We start from the raw sequence: 23,054 nt of genomic DNA on the forward strand, positions 1-23,054 counted from the left end.
GGCAAATAGGTCATCTCTGCTGGGCAGAGAGGGAAAAAGAGACTAGCTGACTGCAGGGATCTCTCCAACACTAACACTGGAATATCCCGCCATGCTTAATATGCCCTTTTACCAGTGAGGTTTTGATGGACTGTATCAATTTAGAAGAATCAATTAGAAATAATAGCAAAGTTAATGAGACTATTTTGCAGAACACCATAAAAAGGAGACGCTTCTATGAGTCTATCTTGTAGAACGTTACGAAAAGAATACATTTCTGACCCTTAAGTAATTTGATGACCAGCAAACAGCTCATGTTATGAAAGCTATGTATGAAAGCAAAAGAAACAATCAATGCCCTTAAACTTCTTGCTTTTGTTATCTGAACTGCTTTGGGGGTGGGTGAGGAAAGATGTTCCTAATGGTAATCATATACTTGACAATGAAAAGGAAATTTAGATAGTGTGTTGGGATTGAAAAAATTAGACCTCCGTTTACCATTCTGAATTACTGGGTGCAACGTGAGACAGACTAATCTTTTTAAAAGTCTCCTAGTTGTCCGTCTTCTATAAAGAAGTCAGTATAAATCTACGCACAGCCAAATCATGATTCCTGCAGCGTCAGAGTGTCTCAGCGCAGCCTTGCCAACACAACAAAAATTATCCAGGCATTCGATAGTTTTCTACTTTGCCGCCACGACGCTCACCAAAAGAATAATGAAAGCAATGTAACTGGCTATGGGAAATCTGGTCACAGTGGGTGAGTTAAGTCCTACCTCATGGTTTTAGGTCCTGGTGTTATGATTTGTGATACACTCTGCAACAAACTAAACCCCAAGGTCTCCGCCCCTCCCTCCCCAGGGGGAGGGTCACTCAGTTCTTCTACAGGCACATTAGTCCAGTCTTGGGAAAGTCCTCTCAGGATGCACGGTCTTCTGCAGACAGAGTGCTACATTAATGCCCCCCTCTTCCCCAAACGTGGCGATTTGTATTGATCTTGCTCATCGTTCCCGCTGACAATTGTGGCATTTTCATTTCAAGGGCTCCTGACTCAGGAAAATACCCTGAGTAGCTTTGAATTATTGGGTGCAACAGAAGACAAACTAAATTCTAAAAAAAAATTCCCCTGCTTGTCAGTCTTCTTCAAAGATGTCTGTATAAATCTACAGGTGGACAGATCATTATCCTCTAAGATTATAAATTGTTGTTTTGTAATTTAGAGTCTGGAGACAGCCTTCAAACAAATAATTATTGTTTCTCCCTGTGTTTTCAGAAAACAAATCAGATAAAGAGACAGGAAAAAGAAAGGACTTAATGAACTGGTTGTTCTCCATTTTCCTTTTCGATTCTGGAATTTAACGGAAATCCTTGAAAATGATTCTGAAATGTCAAAGGTGAAGCATTAGGTCATTTTTTAAAAAGTTTATTTATTTATTTTTGAGAGGAAGAGTGTGAGCAGGGAGGTGGCAGGGAGAGAGGGAGAGAGAATATCCCAAGCAGGCTCTGCACTGTCAATGCAGAGCTCAACATGGAGCTTGAACTCATGAACCGTGAGATCATGACCTGAGCCAAAATCAAGAGTCAGACACTTAACTGACTGAGCTACCCAGGCACCCTATGAAGCATTACGTCATTTCTGAACATGAGACAGGTTCTCTGTTTTCAGAGTAGGAAATGTGGGCAAATTTTAATTATGATGCCCAAGACTGTCCTAGGCAAGGAGAACGTCAGTGAACATGGGATGGAATTTTTTCCACAAACTGCCCAACAAATACCTCATGTGAGTGAGTGGACAATAGAAAGGGTCTATTCTTCAGCCCTTTACTTCTAGCCAATGCAAAGGCAGGAAAAAGATACTCTGGTCTACGACTACCAATATCCATGGTTACAGTATCAGGAGCAATAATAGCGTCCACCGTTGCTGGTGGGCCTGTCACCCTCAGCCAGGGCTGGATTCTTTGCTTGTCCCGGGCAGTGGTGAATTGGGAGGACTTGGTTACAAGACTTTTGATTGGGTGGGTGTTAAGCCATATTTTATCCTTCCTTCACCCACTCATTATACTTCAAGCCTTTAATAGCACCAAAGGTGAACGACAGTTTGGTCCACAAGACAGTGCCTATTACATAGGGAATAGTGTACCTGTGCTCTGAATACATCCTTTTCCGGTTCCTAGTTCCATCAGCCTTACTTGCTTCCAGTTGCTAATCATTCTTAAGAGTCTAGAAATTGCCGCTGGAAGGGGGTGTTTTGTCAGTGGGAAACTAAAGTCGCAATGGCAGAAATAATAATACTTATGATGAATGTGCTTGCTTCACTAATCGTAAGCAAATCATTTCAACTTTTTTTGTGCCTTTATTCACGTCTTCTTGTGTTCTCTGCCATTCTCTCTCTTCTCTTATGAAAACGCATAATATTAATCAGGGAGGATGATCCTTGGTGTGACAAGTGTAGTAACTCATTCTGGCACCAAAGTGTAGTATTTAAGACTTCCTGGGAGGGGATTCTGGGTTTCCCAGGGTTATTGTGCGACATAGTGTTAATTTTGGTTCATCTCTGCATCTCAGAGTTTTCCATCCATGAACCATACTGTCTACCTTGTGGTGGTTCTGCGAGGATTAAATGAGTTAGGACGTGCTCGTAGCACTTAGAACAATATCAGGCATGCAGTAAATGCCATGTGAGTGTTGGCTTTTGTAATTACCCATTTAAAAAATTAACTCGCTAACAACCGAATATTAACTACCTGTGGTTGAAAGCAAAACCCAAATCCCCAGTGAGAAATACTATTGGATTTTCACTTCATCCGAAGAAATGTGAGCAGAGAGGTAGATCAGATCTTACATCAGACTCTTGATTTATATATTGATTGATTTATTATTTTTGAGAGAGAGAGAGAGAGAGAGAGAGAGAGAGAGCACAAGTTGGGGAGGGGCAGAGAGATAGGGAAACAGAATCTGAAGCTGGCTCCAGGCTCTGAGCTGTCAGCACAGAGCCCAACTCGGGGCCTGACCCCACGAGCTGTGATATCATGACCTAAACACCTAACCGACTGAGCCACCCAGGCGCACCTGGACCCTTGGTTTCTTTCACAAGCTGTTGAATTTATGATTGTCTTCTAAGTATCCAGCTGAAATTTGTCTGGTCTTAAGAAAATATGGCACGATTTCTTTTTCAGACAGTAAAGCTCTAACGGAAAATATTTAACAACAGTCAGAGATTATCAAACAATAATCATTAAGTTATTTTGATTTAAAGTTGATTTTAAAACTGTCTTTTCCCCCTTGTAATTTTGAACAGTAATTACAATGTTCATTTCTTCCCCCATATGTTCCTAAGTTGAAATGTCACATGGAGGTGGAGGCAATAGCACATTTTGCTATTCCTTTGGGGGAAGAAAACCAGCTTTGTCTTTCAAAATCAAAGTCTAAAGTATTAAAAAAAAAAACTAACTAGAAAGAAACTTTTAAAAATCAAGCTACAGGATACATGTGAGGATTCTCAGTTCCCTATTCATAATTTGGTAAGAAAGTCCTAATAAAGCCATGTGAATAGAAATAAGCTATTGTCAAAATGAACATTTTTCTAGAGTGTTATTACTTTTGTATTTATCATTCTCCCCGGTCCCCCACTTGCTCTTCTGGCAGAATAGAGAGACTACCTTGCCCAGGGCAAGGCTCTCTCCAAAGTTCAGAGAAAGACTCCTGTCTGGGAGTCCCATTAGGGACTTCCATAGGGAACAACTTATTGATGCTATAATGGTTCTAGTTAGGCCTCCTGGAAGACGGAGACCCAGGGGTTGGGAAGTGGAACACATTGCCTCAGGGACGTGAGAATGATGAGATTATTTCGCCTGGGACCTCACAATGTGGGATCTGGAATGGCAAGGTGACAGTGAACAGAGACAATTAGAAGAGAAGGAGACCTAAGTAGTCAGGGATGGACGAGACCAGGTTATTTTCCAGCTCTTGCCTGATGGCTCATTTCTAAGACCCAGGAAACTGGTCCTCAAATGGGATGGCCCCTCTCTCCCGCCCTCCCTCCTTCAGGGTGTGCTACTGCATTCTGATTGACGTAGACTAGCCCCATTTTTGCCACATGTCATGTGATGGAAAGCTGGGCTGAGCAGACCTCCCGATATGGTGTGGATCAGGGTACGGCCTGCTGCGAACAAGAGGAAAAGAGTAGTGTCGGGCTATTGCCAGAGAAGGACCGTGTGTTTATGACACTTGAAATAAGTATGTTTTCATGAGAACATGAAAGACAGTGACCAACGCGGTGACACTTGACGTCCAAACAGTAACAACACAGGAAGGGTGACTGAAGGACTGTGGGTGCGAACGTGTACCTTCAAGTTTCCAAAGTCTATGTTCAAATTGTGCCTCAGACACAGAAACAGCCTTAGAGAATCGAAGGTAGCTTGTATACGTAGCATTCTGGACAGGGTGGACTCCTTTGTGCATTCAAGAAGCATAAAAGCATGTTCTACACAGAGGGCTGGCTTGTCACAAAGCAGGCTAACCTGTCTCTAATCTAGAAAAAACTCTAAAGCAGCAAAGTCCTTCGCATGTTCAGGACAGTGTTGCGCTCCATTTCGCCGCAAGATGCTTTTTGGAGTCAGGGGGGCCGCCACGTGTGTAAATATCACGTGCACCTGTGTCTACCATGGACTTCGGTAAAGAGCGCCCCACCCCCCACCTGCCACGGTCTCTGTGATTCTCATGCTAGCAAGTTGGAATGACTCAGCCTAAGACACTGATCTGTCACTAGTGGCCTTGGCCAAAGTCTTCCCAACATCTGATGACCACGGCGTCAGCTCCCTGAAGGAGGGGCACGTGAGACCATAGAATTTGCTTCGTGATGACTCTCCATCTGACTGTGGAATGGCCTCTGGGTGAAGCGCAGAGCTGCAAGCTACTCAAATGGCAGACATGACAGGTTTTCTGACACTTGCTAGCTATTTCTTGTAATGCAAATTAATCCCTTGTGAGTTGTAGAAATCACTCTTGTGGGTGGTGACACATTTTCATGCTTTTGGGGACCTGTGCGAGTGAGTGAGTGCGTATGATGTGCTCTGGGATGGAGTTCTGTGTGGTGGGCAGCAGGTGAGGAAGTGGTATGTGGCCAGAAAATGCTGGATTTTTAAAATTTGAACACTAAAGTGTAGTGGTTAGTAGCACATCGAGACTGCCCTCCGTTGGATATTTCTCAAGTAGAGTTTGGCTACAATAAATTTCTCCTCCATTCTTTATTTGAATTCCTGTGCCCCTTTTAGCTGAGAGGAGCCTCTGAGGAACATGAAAGATTTGGCCATCAAATGGAGATCATCTACAAAAGTACCTCCTACTCGAAATAATATGTCATACAATGTGGGAATTAATTGAGAAGCATCATTTGCAACGACTATGACTTCAACCCTACTCAAGCACCAGGAAGGCATTTAAAGACAAGAAGCTTGCGGTGGGAGAGATGAGATTATAATCTCATGAAATGCGAAACAACATTTAATTAAGTGATAAATCGGGTGGCACCAACTCTGAATTCCAAAGGAACGCACAGAAAAAGATGCGAAGTCAAGGCAGGGTTCCTGAGGCTTCTGGAACCTGAAGTATGAGTGGTGACTGCCTTAGGCTGGAGGCAGCACAGGAGCCAAGGTATGGATGGAGTAATGAGTAGGCATGATTCTCAGACGACAGGGCAAGGGGCCAGAGCAGAGAGTGGGGGAGGAGGGGGAGAGAGAAAGCTGGATGGCAGGGTGGCGTCAGATTGGGGGGGGGGCCCTGAGATGCAAGCAAAGAATTGAGAGTCAATGTGATAGAAAATGGGGTCCAACTGAAGGTTTCTGAGTAGAAAAATGCTTAACATGGTTCCTAAGATGAGCATGTATGTTTCTCTCAGAGTGGGAAAAGAAAGCATCCTGAAAATTTGCCAGTGAAATGATCTTTTCATAGTTTCAATGGCTTTTTTTTTTGGTGAAGTGTAACTCTTCATTACAAAAGGAATGCATGCTCATAATGGACATATAAAGAGAAGCCTAAGAAAGAAAATTTAAAACATTCAAAGCCCCATTAACCTAGAACTAAAAACTGCAAGCAGCTTGGTCTATATTCTTTAAGACTCCCTTTTAATGACTGTGATGGATTTCCACTGAAATCCCTTCTCAAGCAATGGGGTGAAGCTGGGATATGGCCACCCTCCTTGAACAGAACGTTTCCATCTCCCCTGCCACGTGGTGTGGCCTCAGAGGAAAGTCTCACCCACCGAGTGGGAATGAAAGTGTCTGCCTCACTTCTGCCTCAGTGTCTGGCCCGGCACTTCAGCTAGAAAGGCAACAACTTTGAAAGTCATGCATTGAAGACAACCGAACTGTTATCAGCCCGAGTCTCTGAAAGTCTTGGTGGAGGAGAGCTGTCTGCCCATCTGGTTCGTCCAGCCTGAACTGTCACAGGTGCAAGAACTAAACTGCCTTGATTCACTCATCATATTTTTGGTCCCTTTGTTACAGCAGCTGACGTTACGCTAACACACGTTTATGCCTATACAAGTGTGATTAAAAAAATAGAATTGTACCATACATACTGTTTCACTTAACAATACGTTGCATCAACAGATACCTTTTAATAATGTTTCAATCTTATTCTGCAAATGTCAAATCTATAGAGCAGTCGAAAGAACGGTACAAAAAACAGCCATTACTCTATTTGCACGCTACGCTCTCTTGAGCCCGCTCTCACACAAGTATGTGCGCACTCTCTCTCTCTATATATATTCTTTTTCTAAAGAATTTCAAAGTCACTAGACTTCATGATAGTTCACCCCTAAATACTTAAACATCCATCTCTTATCAAAATAGACATTCTCCTGCAAAGCCACAGTACCAGCCATCTTACCTAAAAAAATGTAATGGTTCCGTGACATTGTCTAATACGTACAGCATATTCAAATTGTCCCCCAAATGTCTCTCCAGCTGTTTGTTCTGATCTATGATCCAGTCAAGGTACTTAGATTGCATGTGGTTTTTATGTCCCTTTACTCTTTGGTTTTCTGCCTTTTTGGCTTTTTCATGTTTTTTACTGTTTTGGAGAGTCCCAGCCCCATAGAAGGTCTTACGTTCTGAATTTGATTGTTTTCTCATGATAAAATTCAGGTTAACCATTTTGGGTATGCATATTCTATAGGTGGTGTGGTGTCCTTCTGTATAACGTCACACATCAGCACCTAACAATGCTATTGGTAATGCTGTTTGATCTCTAGCTAAGGTGGTGACTGCCAGATGTCTTCAATGTAAACTACATTTCCCCCCATTGTAATTAGTAGGTAATCTATGAATGATTCTTTGACACTGAATAGCCTATTCATAAACAACACTTTACCCAATGATTTTAGTGTCTCTTGATGTACTTTTCCTGAATTGATAATCATTTGGGGGTAGTAGCAAAACAATTTTTTTCCCAATTCTGTCATTTCTCCTACAATTAATAACTGGCATTCTTCTCTAGAGAAGAACATTCCCCCCACCTTCTCTTTTATTTATGTACATATTTAATTTATTATCACTGCAGTCTCAAGGATATATTTTCTTCAATTATCTCATCACATTCTTTCATGCTCAAATTGTACCAAAATTGGTGAGTGGGAGTCCACTGAAGTTGACTTTTGACATGAGTTTTTGAGCACTTCTTTACTTTCTGGTACAATAAAAATATCATAGTTTCCCCCTTGTATTTTACCTGTCTCAGACCTGGAATCCAAGTAGCTCTGGTTCCTTTTAGTTAAAATGGTAGTTAGGACTTAATATCAATGCTGGGTGTGTTCATTGCTACTAGAACGACACTGTTCCTAAGTCCTTTCAATAGAATTCATTAGAAATATGTATTTAGGGGCACCTGGGTGGTTCAGTCGGTTGAGTGTCTGACTTCGGCTCAGGTGATGATCTTATGGTTCGTGGGTTTGAGCCCCGCATTGGGCTCTGTGCTGACAGCTCAGAGCTTGGAGCCTGCTTCAGATTCTGTCTTTCCCTCCCTCTCTGCCCCTCTTCTGCTCATGCTCTGTCTCTGTCTCTCTCAAAAATAAATACACTTAAAAAATATGTATTTAAAAAAATCATGAGTTCACAGCAATCTTTCTAATTAAAATTTAACACTATATGGAGCTTTCCATTCCTTTGAAAAGTTTTATATTCGTATTTTACATTTATCATCTTTATTCCTTAATTATATTAATATTCTTATTCATGTTTTGCTCTGTAATAAATGTGAAATAATGTCAGAATTACAATACAAATATTACTGTAAGAATAAACCCACTAAGTAAAGTTCATTCTTTCTTGGTAGTTCTCTTTGTTTTTTAATCTTTGTTTACAATTTTTTTTTAAGTTTTTATTTATTTAAGTAATCTCTATATCCAATGTGGGGCTCAAACTCACAACCTCGAGATCAAGAGTCACATGCTCTGCTGGCTGAGCCAGCCAGATGCCCCAGTTCTCTTTGTCTTCAGAATACACTCCTCACTGAATGGATCGATCATAATTCTTTTTGTTGATCACGTACTTTGCTTCCAGCTTTTTGCTATAATAAATAGTGCTATGATAAATATTCTTCTAGATTTATGCACATCTTTAATTATCTCAAGTTTCCCAAAGTGGGAATTTATATTAGTAGATTAAAAGCATCACAAAGATTTAAAATTTTTTGTTCCCAAATTGTCCTCCAGAAATATTGGTATCAACTTACATTTGTAGATGTATGTGAGGATGCCAACTTCCACATAACTTTTCCAACTATTATCTTTTTTTGAAAAGTCATTTTGGGAGATTATAATTTTGAATTGTAACTCATATGTAATTTTAATTATTACACAGGCTCATTTATCTCAGCTATTTAGAATGTATATTCCACCTATTTCTAAAAAGGTTCTGAGATTACTTAAAAGAACTCAAAACCGTTTTTAAGAAATGGAACAAGAAAAGGAAGAAACTAATTTATGGAGAAAATACTTAGAATAGCAGCCGTCTCTGAGAGGGACAGGGACGGGAACTGGCTAGAAAGGGGCATAAAGAATCTTCATGGGGTGATGAAAACTTGATGGGGGTGTGGGTTACAGGGCACATGCATTTGTCAAAACTCATTAAATATTACTCTTAAAATCTATTCTATACAATTTACTTCAGGTAATTTCTACCGCCTAAGCAAAAACTGGAAAAAAAAAATGAACCATCAAAACCACAAAAGCCATAAACAGGTATTCAATGCTAGTTAATGACGTACATGCTGAAGTATTTTGGGGGGGAGAGTACTGATCAAGTTGCAAGTCTGCAACTTGCTTTGAAATGCATCAAAACATGGGCGCCTGGGTGGCTCAGTCGGTTAAGCGTCCGACTTTGGCTCAGGTCATGATCTCACGGTTTGAGTTCCAGCCCCATGTTGGGCTCTGTGCTGACAGCTTGGAGCCTGGAGCCTGCTTCAGATTCTGTGTCTCCCTCTCTCTCTGCCTCTCCCCTGCTCGTGCTCTCTCTCTGTCTCTCAAAAATAAACGTTATTAAAAAGAATTAAAATGAAATGCGCCAAAACCCAAGGTGGATCTGTGGATGGATAGATGGACAGATAGATACGTGATAAAGTAAATATAGCAAAATGTCAACAATTGTAGAATCTAGGTGGTAGGTATATGGATATTCACTATACAATTCTGTCAAGTTTTCTCTATGTTTTGAAGTCCTCAGAATAAAATATTGGGGGGAAATGGAGCAGAAATATAGATAGATATTGTCGGGCTGCGAGGATAAAGTAGGTACTTTGTGGGAACACTGCCAGTTTCTTTTTATACCTCATAATGAACGTTTCATTAGATTTAAAATGTTTCCTTCATGATACCATCTGGTAACAATGAGAGATCAATGATCAATACAGAGAAGTCAATGCAGGATAAATTTTAAAAGATATGCTTCATCTTATACTTAGTGATTTAGGATGAACATAAATTTATACTAACAGGGACCCTCCACAGAAGAGACAATATAGCCTCATATGTTGGGATATGCGAATGACGAGTAAAACAAAGACTTGGTTCTTACAGAGCTTACAGTCTAGGTAGGAAGGTAGATCATTTAATCAAATAATTATTGATGTAAAATTACAAGTCCTAAATTAAAAAAAAAAAAAGGAAGCATATGGAAAACCATAGAAGATAGGGCAGAAGGGTCTGAATCTAGTTGCGGGAGGGGACAGTTGGGAAAAAGCTCCCCGAGGAAGTGACCTGGGCTGACATCTGAGGCATGGTGGGAAGGCAGGGTGAGTGTTGTAAGAGAGGTGGCCTGGCAGGTAGGAAGACCCGAAGCCAGGGTGGACGGACTTGGGGCAGTACGGAGGACCAGATCCTTCAGGCCCTTATTGGCTCCATGACGAGTTCTGGTTCCCATTCTGAAAGTCACAGAAGGCCACGGAAGGGGTTTCAGCGGGCCAGGGACATGATCTGAGTTCCACTCGTCACTGTCACTCCATGTGGTACAGAAAGTGGAATTTAGGGGGAGGAGTAGAAGTGTGAAGACTGGCCAGGAGGTGTCGGCAGTAACCCAAGTAGGCAATGGAAGAAAAGTACACACAGACCGATTAAAAAGCTCTTGGGGAAGGGGTGCCTGGGTGGCTCAGTCGGTTAAGCGTCCAACTCTCCATTTCGGCTCAGGTCATGATCTCACAGTTGGTGAGATCAAGCCCTACATTGGGCTCCGTGACAACAGCGTGGAGCCTGCTTGCGATTCTCTCCCTCTCTGCCCCTCCCCTGCTCATGCTCATTCTCTCTCGAAAGAAAATAAACATTAAAGAAAAAAAGCAATTGGGGAAGTAAATGGCATAGACGTGGTGATTGAATTGAATATGAGGGTCAGGAGGAGAGAAAGTGCCCGATTTGGATGATGCCACACAAAAGGAATCGTGAAGGACCAGGCTGGGGACTATGGTGTTGGGCCTGTTGAGACTTCCAAGTAGACGTATTGAGTAAACAGTTGAATATTCAGACCTGGAGATTACAAGTGAGTTTTGGGTTGGGTATGCAGATCTGGAGGTCTTTGGCAGTTAACATCTTGACTTTGGCAGTTAACATCTTGATGAGGTGACCTAAGGAAAATTTATAGAGCAGGGCTTCTTGGGGGGCGGGTCGTGAACTTGGATGGGGGGAAAAAATTATATCGTTATTTCCACTAACCCCCAACTGAAAGCTAAGCGTAGCTTTCATTTCTGAACGCAGGCAACGAACCACGGTGGTATTGGCAGTTCCTGTGACTTTGTCGCCAATAGAAATCACAGATATTTTCACATTTCATTAAATTTGTTGCAGATGTCTCAAAATACCCTTTACGCCCATCACTTGTTATTTAATGTGTTAATAAAGAAGCACATACATTACTGAATCACAGATTTCTAAAAATATTTTGATGACTATTTCGATAAAAGTAGCTTCCTTTGAAATCCTTTGTATTATTATTTTATGCGTTTGAAATATTCTGAGAAGAGGATCTAAGAGAGTTCACCATAGTGCCCACGAGGTCTGTGATACAAAATTAAGATAAACCCCTAGGTATGGAGTGGGAAGAGAGCCCGAGCCTCGAGGAATCCCGGGACTCAGGGCCTGGGCAGCAGTGGAGGAACAGGAGGAGAAATCCCCTCCAGAGACACGGGAGGAAACCCAGAGGAGAAGATGGCTTTGCAGGAGCTCAGGGGCACATGCTTCGGGGGGACTGAGTGAAGGGGCCAGTGGAAGCCACTGGGAGGGCAAATGTGGAGAGGACCCAAAGACCTGCCCCATTCATAGATGTGGAAGTCGTTTGACAAAGTGCCATTTCAGTGGAATGAGGGAGCATGAGAGCCAGATTGGAGTGGGTTGAGGAGTGAGTGGGAGGTGGGGAAATGGAGTCAGTCAGTGTAAATAATTCTTTTGAGAATTCTGACTGTGAAGGAGAAGAAATAAATGGAGGGACAGGATCAAGGGAGAACTTTTTTTTTTTTTTTTTTGGTGGGAGACCGGGCATCACAATTAGATGCTGATAGAAGGTTCTGGGTCAGCTGGGGGTGCAGGCAGGGTGAGGGAACTGGATGGAAAAGGGTCTGTGGGCAGCAAGGAGGCGGGATCTTGAGGACAGGGTAATGCACAAGAGAGGGGATGGGTGGGCAGGGCAGCAACGAGCTAGGGAAAACTCTGAGGACCACCAAGGTGTGGAATGGAAGAGAGGAGGGATTGAAGACTGGGCAAAGGGAAAGAGGATCCAAGTGAGAGAGCTGAGCAGGGCAATGCGGCAGCACTGAGGGGTTCCAGGAGATTGGTGGCTGTGACCTTTCAGTAAGACCATTTCTCAAATTTGAGTGACTTTTCTGCAGCAGTTACCAGGGGCCTGGATATGGACCCAGAGACCACGGAAGGCTGATACTGCCAGAGAGGCGAGAAAAAAAGACAAAGGGCAAATGGACCAAAGGTTCCCAAGAGGTGGGAGAGATGTCAGAGTAAAAGTGGATGAGCAGGAGAGCTGGAAGACTGTTGTCATCAATGGATTTTGGACATGGAGACCTTTTGGTTGATGGCGCAGTCTGGGATGTGCCGTGGGCTGGGGGAGGCGGCGGCTGAGGGGAGTGGAGGGGGGCACTTAAGACGCATCAGGAACTGAGAAGCCAGGGTGTGGCCTGGTGGGTGCCAGAGTCATCCAGGATTGCGGCAGGAGATCAGGGGATGGGTGAGCAGAGACCAAGCCACTGCCAGCGTCTTCACTGAGTAAGAGAGTGGCCAGGAGACAAGAGGGATGGTGTGTGTGTGTGGGGGGGGGGGAGAATGGTGGAGCGAAACAGCACAAGCCTTAGGGCACCCGTGTTTCCATCAAAGCCTGGGGAGCAGTGGTCTGGGAGCAGAATTGGGAGTGAGAAGGGCACCCTCCTGTGTCCTGATCCTAAGGAAAGGGTGCAGGGGGGTATGACGGGTGTCCTCCAGGGAGGGGAGCTCTGAAGAGAGGTCTGATGTACATTTCCTGTGCTGCAGGAAGACTGGGCGGCTCACCCTTTCCCAAACGTGCCCATCTCTCTTTGATTTCGGCTCTTCCTTCCACCTGTGACGGTGCCCTGCCTCAGCTCCCCACCCCCCACTCCCAGCTCCCCAAATCCTGTCGTGCCTTAAGATCCAGATGAAAATCTGCATTCCTCTAGGAAGCTTTTCCAGGTTTCCTTTTGCCTTTTTATTACACTCATCAGATACCGTCTTGAACTGTAGGCATTAGTGTAACGTCTTATTTTGCCCACACTGTGAATGGGCGGGGGCACGGCTTTGTTATTACCGTGTGCCCACAGCATCTAACACCGCGTCTTGGACACAAAGCGGTTTGCAATTCCTTAATGAGTAACGTGGTATAAAAGCAAAACAAAAGGTTTCAGGATGAGATGTTGTATGTTCTAACTCATGCTTCACCCAGGTATGCACCTGAATAATATCTTGCAAGTGAAAACATTTTTAAGCTTGATAGCTGAGTTTTAATTGGTTTTTAACAAGGTTTGGGTTTTTTTGGTTTTTTTTTTTTGGTTTTAAAAATTAATTAGGGCCATTTTTTTTAAGTAAGGAATTTTAATAAAAGGTAGTAAACCAAAATACATAGCACTGCATAAAATGGGCAAAAATCTACTTTGTTATAATCTTCTCTCATGCAATTTCGGAGCTGCTGAGTCCAATTAACATCAGGAGCCCTCTGGATCAGAGGCCACCAACTCTCGGCATCCACAATTTCACTGAACTGGGATAACAATTGGTGTTTGTATCACCCGGCCACATGGCAGAATCGCCCTAGTGGAAGGATTGACTCTAGGCTTGTCTTGCTTATCGGTTAAAAAAGGCAGGACAACATTCTGGAAGCAGCTGCAATTTGAACTGACAGTTGCCCCATTTTACTGCCATGGCCTATTTTTAAATTACCTAGTGGAACTCAGACAAAGCCCAGAAATGAAGGAGAAGTGAAGCATTCCTGGCTTTGCCCACGATACAGTTATTGTTTGCTTTCTCCATTAATGCTGTTGGAGACCTTCAGCACCCTGGTTTGCCCACAGAAGGGCATGCATGCCAGTGTATTCCAATTAATCTATAACCTAATTATAAAAGAAATACCCAATTTAGTCTGGTGACTTATCTGGTGGAACATGAATTCACATCTTTATAACAACATGACTTCTGTTATAAAGTACAGCGGAGTCCCGGGCCAACTTTGGGCTGTTCTGAGTTTCCTCTGTCCACGGAGAGCCTTGAACCCAGCCCTTCTACGTCCTCGTGTTCTTGCCTATCTGTGACAAAAGGAACTTACCCAGAGCTTTGAAGAAGCCATCTGTCCATTCGCGGAAGGGTATGCACGGAAGAGTGCTCTCTTTCATTGGTCACTCCCTGGTGATCACCACTGTGGAGGTTTCCAAGTGGTTGACTGGAATGGATTCCTCTTCAAGCCCAAACTGGCCATTGCACACTGGCAACCTTACTAAACTACTTGCCTCTCAGTAATTGCAAGCAAGGTCAGGGAGCATTCACCACTCCACTCCAAGTAACAACATCTATTTTCTCTCGTGCGGGGTGAGGATTCCTATTTTGGCTGTTACGGCTGTATACGGCCTATAACACGTGCGTGTTCCTAAACCATTCCGGTAACTGTCAGCCGTCAGCCATTCCTTGAGTTCCTGTTACATGGTGGGCATTGGAAATATGACAACAAATGGCACCTGCTCTCAAGTGGCTTCCAGCCTAAGGGAGGAGGGAGATAGGAAGAGGAACCCCAAGGTGGACTTGAGTCCAGAGGGTGTTATGGGAATACAGAGGAAAGACAACAGCAAAGTCACCTGACCCCCAGGAGAAGCTCTAGAAACTTCACAGAAGAGGTGCCCTCAGGGTTGAGAGGCAGGCTGGCCAGGGCCTTGAGTACCTTGCTAATGTTTTTGAACTTGATCTGGGGGGATCCACTAAAGAATTTTCAACAGAGGAGTGACACGATCCAGACGGATCACTCTTAGTACCGTCTGGAAGACTGGCTGGAAAGGGTGAGGTGAGGGCAAAATGTCCAAGGAAATGACTCGGACAATTTCCAGGCAAAAAAAAAAAAAAGAGAGATGGCCCGGCAGAGGGGAGTGTTGATGGACAGATTCCCGAGAAAGGAGACAAGATGATCTGGCTTTGGTGTGTGATTACTGTGAAGTGTGAGAAATAGCAGCAGAAGGAACCCAAGATAATTTCTGGAATTCTGGCTTGGGCAGAAATTAATTCAGGAAGAGGGACCATTTTGAGGGAACCAGATGACGCAGTCAGCATCTTGAGTCTGAGGTGCTTGTGGGACACGCCATGGGGAAAAGATCAACAGCTAAAATGGAAAACAAACTCAGACGAGAATTCTCACAGATCTGCACTTGTCAAACTGTGAGCTGCACATTCTCTCTCCATGACGTACATTTGGAGCTTGAGATGTCGTGTGCAGAGCCATGTTATTGCTCAGGTGCACCTTGAGGGTGCGGAATCTGAGCTATAGTCGAGAGGGTGGCTAGGACAAACAGCACACCAGGTGCTAACGGTGACTCATAGCCTCCCAGGGTGGGGCCTTCTGGCAGTTAGAACCGGTGTGTGCGTGTGTGACCTGCCTCAAGCCGCACACCGGCCTGGAGCCAGAAAGAAGGGAGGCCCGACCCTCAAGGAATCCGACAACGGACAAGCAGAAGTCAGAAAAATGAGAAGGATGAGTCATGGAACGCTTATGCTATGTGCTAAGCCCTGGCTGCTTTCATGACACCGGTAAGGGTGTTGGTGGGTTGACACTGACAGATTAATGGGAGAATAACTTCCCCAAGAGCTGTTTGAAAGAGGAGAAGCTGAAGGTTTCACAGGCAGGGTAGGCTGAATAAGAAGGTAATGAAAGGAGGCATGCAAATATAGCGAGGTCACAGAAAACACAAAATGCAAATTGAGCCAGCCTTCTTGGACAGCTGCACTGTCCTCAGAGAGCTAACATTTGCAAAGAGCCACAGTATGTAAAGCACTGTATTGTGGATTATACTTTCTGGCCCATGGGCTCTTGTCTTGTTTTGTTTTTTTGAACTTGACCACAATCTGGAGCAGCGCTGTCACATAGAACTTTCGGCAATGGTGGAAATGTCCTATATCTGCGTGGTCCAATATGGCAACCACGGGATACATGTGGCATGTGAGATGTTGGCTGGTGCGTCTAAGGAACTGAACATAAAATTTTTCTTTTGATTAATTTAAAGTTAAAGGTAACTAGCCACACATGGCTAGTGGCCACCTTATTGGACGACACATTTCTAGACTTTCGCCGCCCTCACGTGTGGATGGACATTCTGACATTTTAAGCCACTGCAGGTTACTTGAAGAGGCTTTCTTTTTAATTTTAACCTCCAAAGTTTGTGTGGATCATTATGGACAAAACAATTAAGATGTTTATGTTGGGTAGTTGCCTTCACACTTGAGAGTACCGTGCTTTCTGGGAGGTTCAGGTGATCTCACTGGTCAACATCCCACCGAGCCAGGCCTGGGGAAGAGCCAGTTGCTACTGTTATCAGGGTTACTGCCTCTTTCCAATGTAATGTTGGGTCCTTGTGACCTGGAATCTAAATATTTAGTTGCTGGTTGCTGATGGTAAAGGACAATAATCTTGTTCCTATTAGCAAAGCAAACAGTACTCTTGAAAAACCGAGAGCTGGGTGGTCTCCGCCTTCGTTGCAGGCAAAGTAAATGAGGTGACGAACTGTCCTAAGTCCTTGAGGTTTGTGCATTTGGACCAGCAAGGATAGATGAGAAATGCTCATGATGTCCCTTTTCACAGAAGGTTGCTGCCTGCAAAGTCATGGGCTTATCATTTTCATCATTTTCTTTCTTTGAAAAAAAAAAAGATTTTTTTTTTAATGTTTATTTTTGAGAGAGACAGAGTGTGAGCGGAGGAGGGGCAGAGAGAGAGGGAGACACAGAATCCAAAGCAGGCTGGCTCTGAACTGTCAGCACAGAGCCCGGCGCGGGGCTCAAACCCATGAACTGTGAGACCATGACCTGAGCCGAAGTCACACGCTCAACCGACTGAGCCACCCAGAGGCCTCTCATTTTCATCATTTTCTATGGGGAAATCAGGGCTCCTGTTTCTTTTCTGTGAAGGTTTGAGAAGGCAACATATCCTGTCAATCACAGCAGGGAATGATCCAGGCGATGTGTCCTCCTCTAGGCCAGCAGCTCTCCTGGGGACACTGTTTCCTGTTCATATTGAGAGACTGCTTTGTTTTTAGTCTACTGCTCATCCAGCTCCTAGTTGATGACTTTGTGGAGCTGTTATGTATTTCCCTATTTATTCTAATCTGATTCGTTAACAAGGTTGGATGTAACTTTGAGAGGGGTCTAAAATTAAGTTGCCACATAAGGTTGGCTTTTGGTAATGTGGCCTGGGATTGGGCTGAGGCAAAAGAAGGTATTCTAGAAGTCTCAGAACCCAATACGTACTGGAGCACCATTTGTAAGAACAGCCGGACACCAAGGCAATTTCTAATGTAATCAAATGTTAGTATGATCCCAAGAGTCTCACTTGTTCTTGCATTGATCCCACAAGATAAGCATTAATAATAAGTACCTCCGTGATGGGAAACTGAAGTGCTTACAAGTGCTTTGTCTGAATTCACACTGTAATGAGGGACAGAGATGGCCCTTGATGATAAGTGTTCTTTCTATGCCACACCATTAACTTAAATGTATTTAGGAGGCACCACTTTAAAGGACATCTCAGCACGAGCTGGGTGGTTATTGCTTTATCTTGGATTTAGACGTAAGACAACCTCTGCCCGAGGCACTGGTCGTGGTGAGGCGCTTGTGCGGAATGGTGTGGCCACCGCGTTGGGAGATCTGCCCCCTGCCAGGCAGGTGTCTGGAAACGATGGCTTGATATTGGATCTGTTACTTGATGACAAATGTCTCACTTATTCCAGGTTCATCAGAACTGTGACAATCTGAGATTGGGGCAAGGAAGGAACGAGTGACAGAAGTTGCAATACCAGTGTCAAAATACGGGTGGTGGTGCACTTCACCTATTGACCGTGTGGTGGAAAACTTCCCATGGATTAAGCAGTCCACTTCCCTACCACCCGCTCAGTCAGAATGAACTTCCCTTCACAGATCAGAGGCAAAGCGTTCCTTGGAGTTTTCCGCCACAGGAGTCTCTAAAAGGGAATTACTTAGGGGAATGTTTACCTAGGGAGGAGGGCTAGGTTAGGTTTACGTCTGCTCATGGACACGTATCTTTCTCCTGGTCTTTTCTCGTCGACCAATGATCTTTTGCAACTCTAATTGTCTGATGTGACATTCAATACACTGAGCTCTGGAAACTGGGACTAATCTGGCCTGGGTTCTCCTTTGGGAGGTGCCCATGTTCTTATACCCTCCTCTGGGACCTGAGGATCCCATCCTCAGGGATCCCCTGGGATCCTCATCCTCCCTGGCACTGAGGTTTGATAAAGAGGTTTGGTAAGTTCTGTATCCCCTCAGGATTAAAAATATAGCAGGGCAGGCCCAGACTATGAAGGCTTAGGAACAGCCAGATTTTCATAGAAATTTGGGTGGGGGTCCAAACCTGGGAGAAGAGCTCTCCAAACCAACCCATGATCCTGGGGGTTGAAGAGTTCTGGATACGGTTTGTCTCATAAGGGATCTCTGGCTTCACTTGTACCAAGCAAAAGTGGAAGGATTGAGCGGGGGGTGGGGTCAACACTAGGAGCACACAAGTCATATGGCTGTTGAATGATGCTTTCAGTGACATTCTCACTCCCCGTGCCCTTCCTGTGCTTTTGTATCTGGGGGGAAATTCTCCAGTATCCCCCAAAGAATATCTGTATACAGAGAGGAAAGCAGAGGTGAATTTCACTGGGGAAAATTCTGATTTCGTCACTCTTCTTGACACAGAAGATGTGACCTTGAAGGCGCTTGTACAATCAAGGCTAAAACCCTTGGGATATCATTACCTGGAAAATAAATCTGAGATTATTTAAGTAATGTTGTTTTGGGGTTTCTGGCAGATTGAGGTACAGTGGCATAGTGCAACATGAAAAATCCTGTTCTTACACTTTAGAAATTGCCAGCTTTATGCGTTTTAGCACATATTTTTGTCCTTATTTCATAATTACTTTTATATGTACAACCATATCCTTTTTTAGATGTGGTCTGAGCATTTTGCCATGATGATTTAAAGAATGGATAATTTTTATAGCATAAAGAAGAAAACTACAGAAATCTGTCACCAGCCTGTCCCCTAAACAAAGTTTATGGAGAGGAGCATAAAACTTCTAGTCCTAGAATGTCCCAAATGTGTGAGTATTGCCATACAAAATGGCCACGGCTATGCACGTGAATCCTTGCGTGAAAATAGAAGAACCCAGCTGCCCATTTCTTTACCAATCTAGGAAGATTGCTACATGCTACCGTTCGACTTAAATTGCCTTTTTTCTTATCAGTCCTTGAGTTTTGTTTCTAAGTGCAAAAAATGTGAGAATTTATCTTAATGCTAGAAGTGTGCTGTTCGAGCCAAACTAGATTTAATTTTTGGATTAATCTCACTCCCTAAGTTCAATCAGCAGCAGGCATTATATTTAGTCTTCGACTAACAGGGAGCGATCCAGGCGATGTGTTCTTCTCGATGCTGCCAATGTTAGAAGATAGTCTCTTTCACCTTTAGACTCTAGGTGGAATATCTGATTGTGCGATTTTACGTTCCTTAATAGGGAGTATAGATCTCACCCAGGGATACATCTACACCCATATACATCAATCGCTGATGTTTCTGAGGGATCCTTTGAACATTAAATAACTGCAGTGTGAACCTCCTAGATTAAAAAGAAATCCCAACAAATCAATTGATATCAGGTGTCCAGGATCTATCTCAGGGATCCACACCGCTGACAGAAAGCGAGAGTCCATCCTCTAGAGTATATTGCAGGCATGAAATATTAAATAAGAATTCATAAAAGGCGTCTGGCTCATCTTAAATCAATTCGCCATGCTAACAAATGGGTGTTGAATGCAGCTTGTGGTGTTTGGTGCTTACATAGGATAAGTAAAATTCTTACTCGGATAAGATCTTAAACATGAAATATGATTGTATCGTTCAGTGGTTCAGAGCACCTTCCCCGGGGCTGGGCTCCCTGGAAAGGAACTCTGACTCTACCACACACTGGCTATGGAGTCTTAGGTCAATTTTCTGGTCTTTTCTGAGGCTCAGTTTCTCATCTTTGAGGGGAGGTAAATATATAGAGATTTATGAGAATTAAATAAGCTAATACGTATAAAACATTTGGCACAGTGCTGGAACACTGCCACCACTCAGATGATGGTAATGACGGTGACCAGTATTGTCATTGTCTTATCACTATTATTTAGATCTTATCCTTTTTTATTATCATCCAGACAGAAATATTTGAGCAATTTCTAGTCATTACACGATGCAGTTATTGCTACATTTTAACTGTATTTGAAAGACCAGACTAAGCAATGCAATGAGTTAGACTATAAGTCCATATACAAATAAGATATATCTTCGTACCCATATCTATGTATGGCTGTGGTTATATGGACCGATCAGATAGACACAGGTGCAGGCGTGTAGATGGAGAGATGATGCTGTGCTTTAGAAAGCCCAGTGCCTCAACTCTTGAAGTGGAAGAGTTGTAGCATTTCTGATTTGGATGGTATCTCAGAGACCATCGCCATGGGATCCATCAGGAAAGAAGAACGAGGCCCAACCTGGGTGAAGGGGGACAGTCACACAGCAGAGGAGCGGCCCCAGGCGGCATCCAGGATGGGATCTCCTGCCCCTGTATCTCCCTGCTCTGAACTGTAGGATTTGTTTCTTTGTTTGCTTGTTTGCTTTATTTATGAGAGAGAGGGTGTGCATGAACCTGAGCAGGGGAGGGGCAGAGAGAGAGGGAGACAGAGGATCTAAAGCAGGCTCCGTGCTGACAGCAAAGAGCCTGACGTGGGGCTCAAACTCACGACCCGTGAGATCACGACCTGAGCTGAAGTCAGACGCCCAACTGACTGACCACCCTGACTTTCAGGATTCTCCAGTACCTCCTTTTGGAGTTGGCTTTTTCCTAAGTGACGTATGCATGTGCACGCACGTGTATACACACACACACACACACACACACACACACACACACACACGGCAGCAGGAGGGTATCTCCCAGAGTTCTAAGTACCTGTTTGGAAGATGACCCAGTTGAAAACCGGGGTCTCTCCAAATTTGTCTCTTGCCCCCCAAATTGATCTTGTTTCTTCTCATTTGGGTCTCTTCTGTATTCCTGTCGTCTCAGACAAGCCTGCAGAATACAATTTTTTTAAAAAGTATCTTTGGCTTAGGTCTGCGACAAACTTTCATGACTTTTTGCTTAATTCCTATCGTGAGGAACATGAAATACACAATGTCCAGCTTCAAGGGCTCATCAGCACATTTAGCAAGTGTCAAGACACTCAGCCAGGCATCACGACTCTCTTCCCTTTGCCCCAAAATGCCAGGTCAAAAAGAGTCATCTCTGCTTTAATAAGTTACAATGACAAACACACTAAGAGGCGTTTTGACAAGTGTGTCCCCAACAATTGCTTCCTTAAGGCAGGAAGTACCTGAGAGGCAGCATTGACTTCCCCTCTGTCTTCATTCTCTTCAAAGCCCTGCTCATTCCAGCGTGGCTCTCTGTCCCCCTGGATCACTCCCAGTTATGGGATCAGACCCTTCCTACCTGAGAGCTTTCGCACCTGCCCTTCCTCCCCTTTGAATGCCTTTCACAGGGGTGTTCACAGCACGGCAGGCAAATCTGTGGATCTACTAAGATCCAGCTCAAGAGACATCTCTCGCCTTGCCAAGCTCTTCTTCCCCAGGCTGAATTAATTGCTCCTTTATACAAAAGCAGCTGGAATTACACAATTTTCATTTTTACTGTTGTATTTAGTTGCTTTGTTTTGAGCCGTGTCTTCTGCTGATCAGTGAGGACCCCTCAGGGTAAGGACCACCTCTTACCTTTTGAATCCCCTCAGCGTCTAGCACTGCATGTTAGCTCAATTGCATTATTGTTTCAGGGGGAAATATCAGTCCCTGAATGCAAAATAATAAAAACAAAATAACCACAAAAAAAAATTCCATTTTCAAAAAACGAAATTAAGAGAAAAATCTAGTACCAAAAGATTTCTTCTCCAGTATCAGGACTGAACAAACCCCAAGAAATCATGTGCTATATGGGGGTTTCCAGTGATATTTTAAATAGTTTAAAATAGGAAAACTTCTTGGAGCCTTTCTGTAGATCCAGTGCCCAGATTCACCTTTGCTCTGCTAGAGCCAAATTATCCCCTGTCATGGTAAAGAAACGCAACGTAAGGACCCAACAATACTGTTTCTAAACAGGGCCTGACATCTCCCTTTCTGGGCTGGGTTAAGAAAGGAAAGATTCCTTCCGCATTTTCCCCCTTTGTTAGAAAATGCATCTCCTTCTTTGATGTGGAAGGACATGCCAGAATTTCACACCACTGGGAAAGCCTAATATCATGCTACATGGTTAAAAATAGAAATGACCTGATATTAACAAAACATTTACCACTTGGAATTGGGAACAGCAAGTTGGTTTACATTGTGCCTCACAACAATTGCTGGTGAGGCACTGGCCTGGGGGTTGGGGCGGGGCTGGGGGGGTGGTGGCTCATGCACTGTTGGCCAGGTGATACATGCAGCAAGTGGAATCCTGGATTCCCAGGAGAAGGGTACTGTTCCACCCTGCCTTACTGGGGAAGGGAGAGCACTCCAAAATGGTTGCCGCTTTATTTTCCCCCCTGTCTCACTGTTAACCTTATTTTCAAAACTATGCTATCTAGATAGCAAGCCATTTTAATAAATCGTGGGCAGTGTTTGTTTTCATCAATAATTGAAGCAAGAAGACCCCCCAGAATACTGGACAGTAACTATAATAAATAAGTGAAACAAACACCAAGTAATAAAATAAACCAAGGTAAACCTAAAGAGAGTTAGCCAGAGAGTTCAATGACGTTCAAGTAAATAT

At 43.7% G+C, this 23,054-nt stretch overlaps 1 protein-coding gene across 7 annotated transcripts in view; it reads right to left on the minus strand.

Moving 5' to 3' along the window:
• MARCHF10 (membrane associated ring-CH-type finger 10) overlaps nt 1–23,054 on the minus strand; it is an 83,166-nt gene that overhangs the window by 44,498 nt on the left and 15,614 nt on the right. For all 7 annotated transcript variants that reach the window (XM_047833868.1, XM_047833867.1, XM_047833866.1 and 4 more), the window contains one exon: nt 21,210–21,329. In XM_047833868.1, coding sequence (XP_047689824.1) covers nt 21,210–21,329 — 120 coding nt within the window. The remainder of the gene's footprint in view (nt 1–21,209; nt 21,330–23,054) is intronic.

This window comes from Prionailurus viverrinus, chromosome E1, assembly GCF_022837055.1.
Source record: "Prionailurus viverrinus isolate Anna chromosome E1, UM_Priviv_1.0, whole genome shotgun sequence".
In the NCBI taxonomy this organism is placed as follows: Eukaryota; Metazoa; Chordata; class Mammalia; order Carnivora; family Felidae; genus Prionailurus; species Prionailurus viverrinus.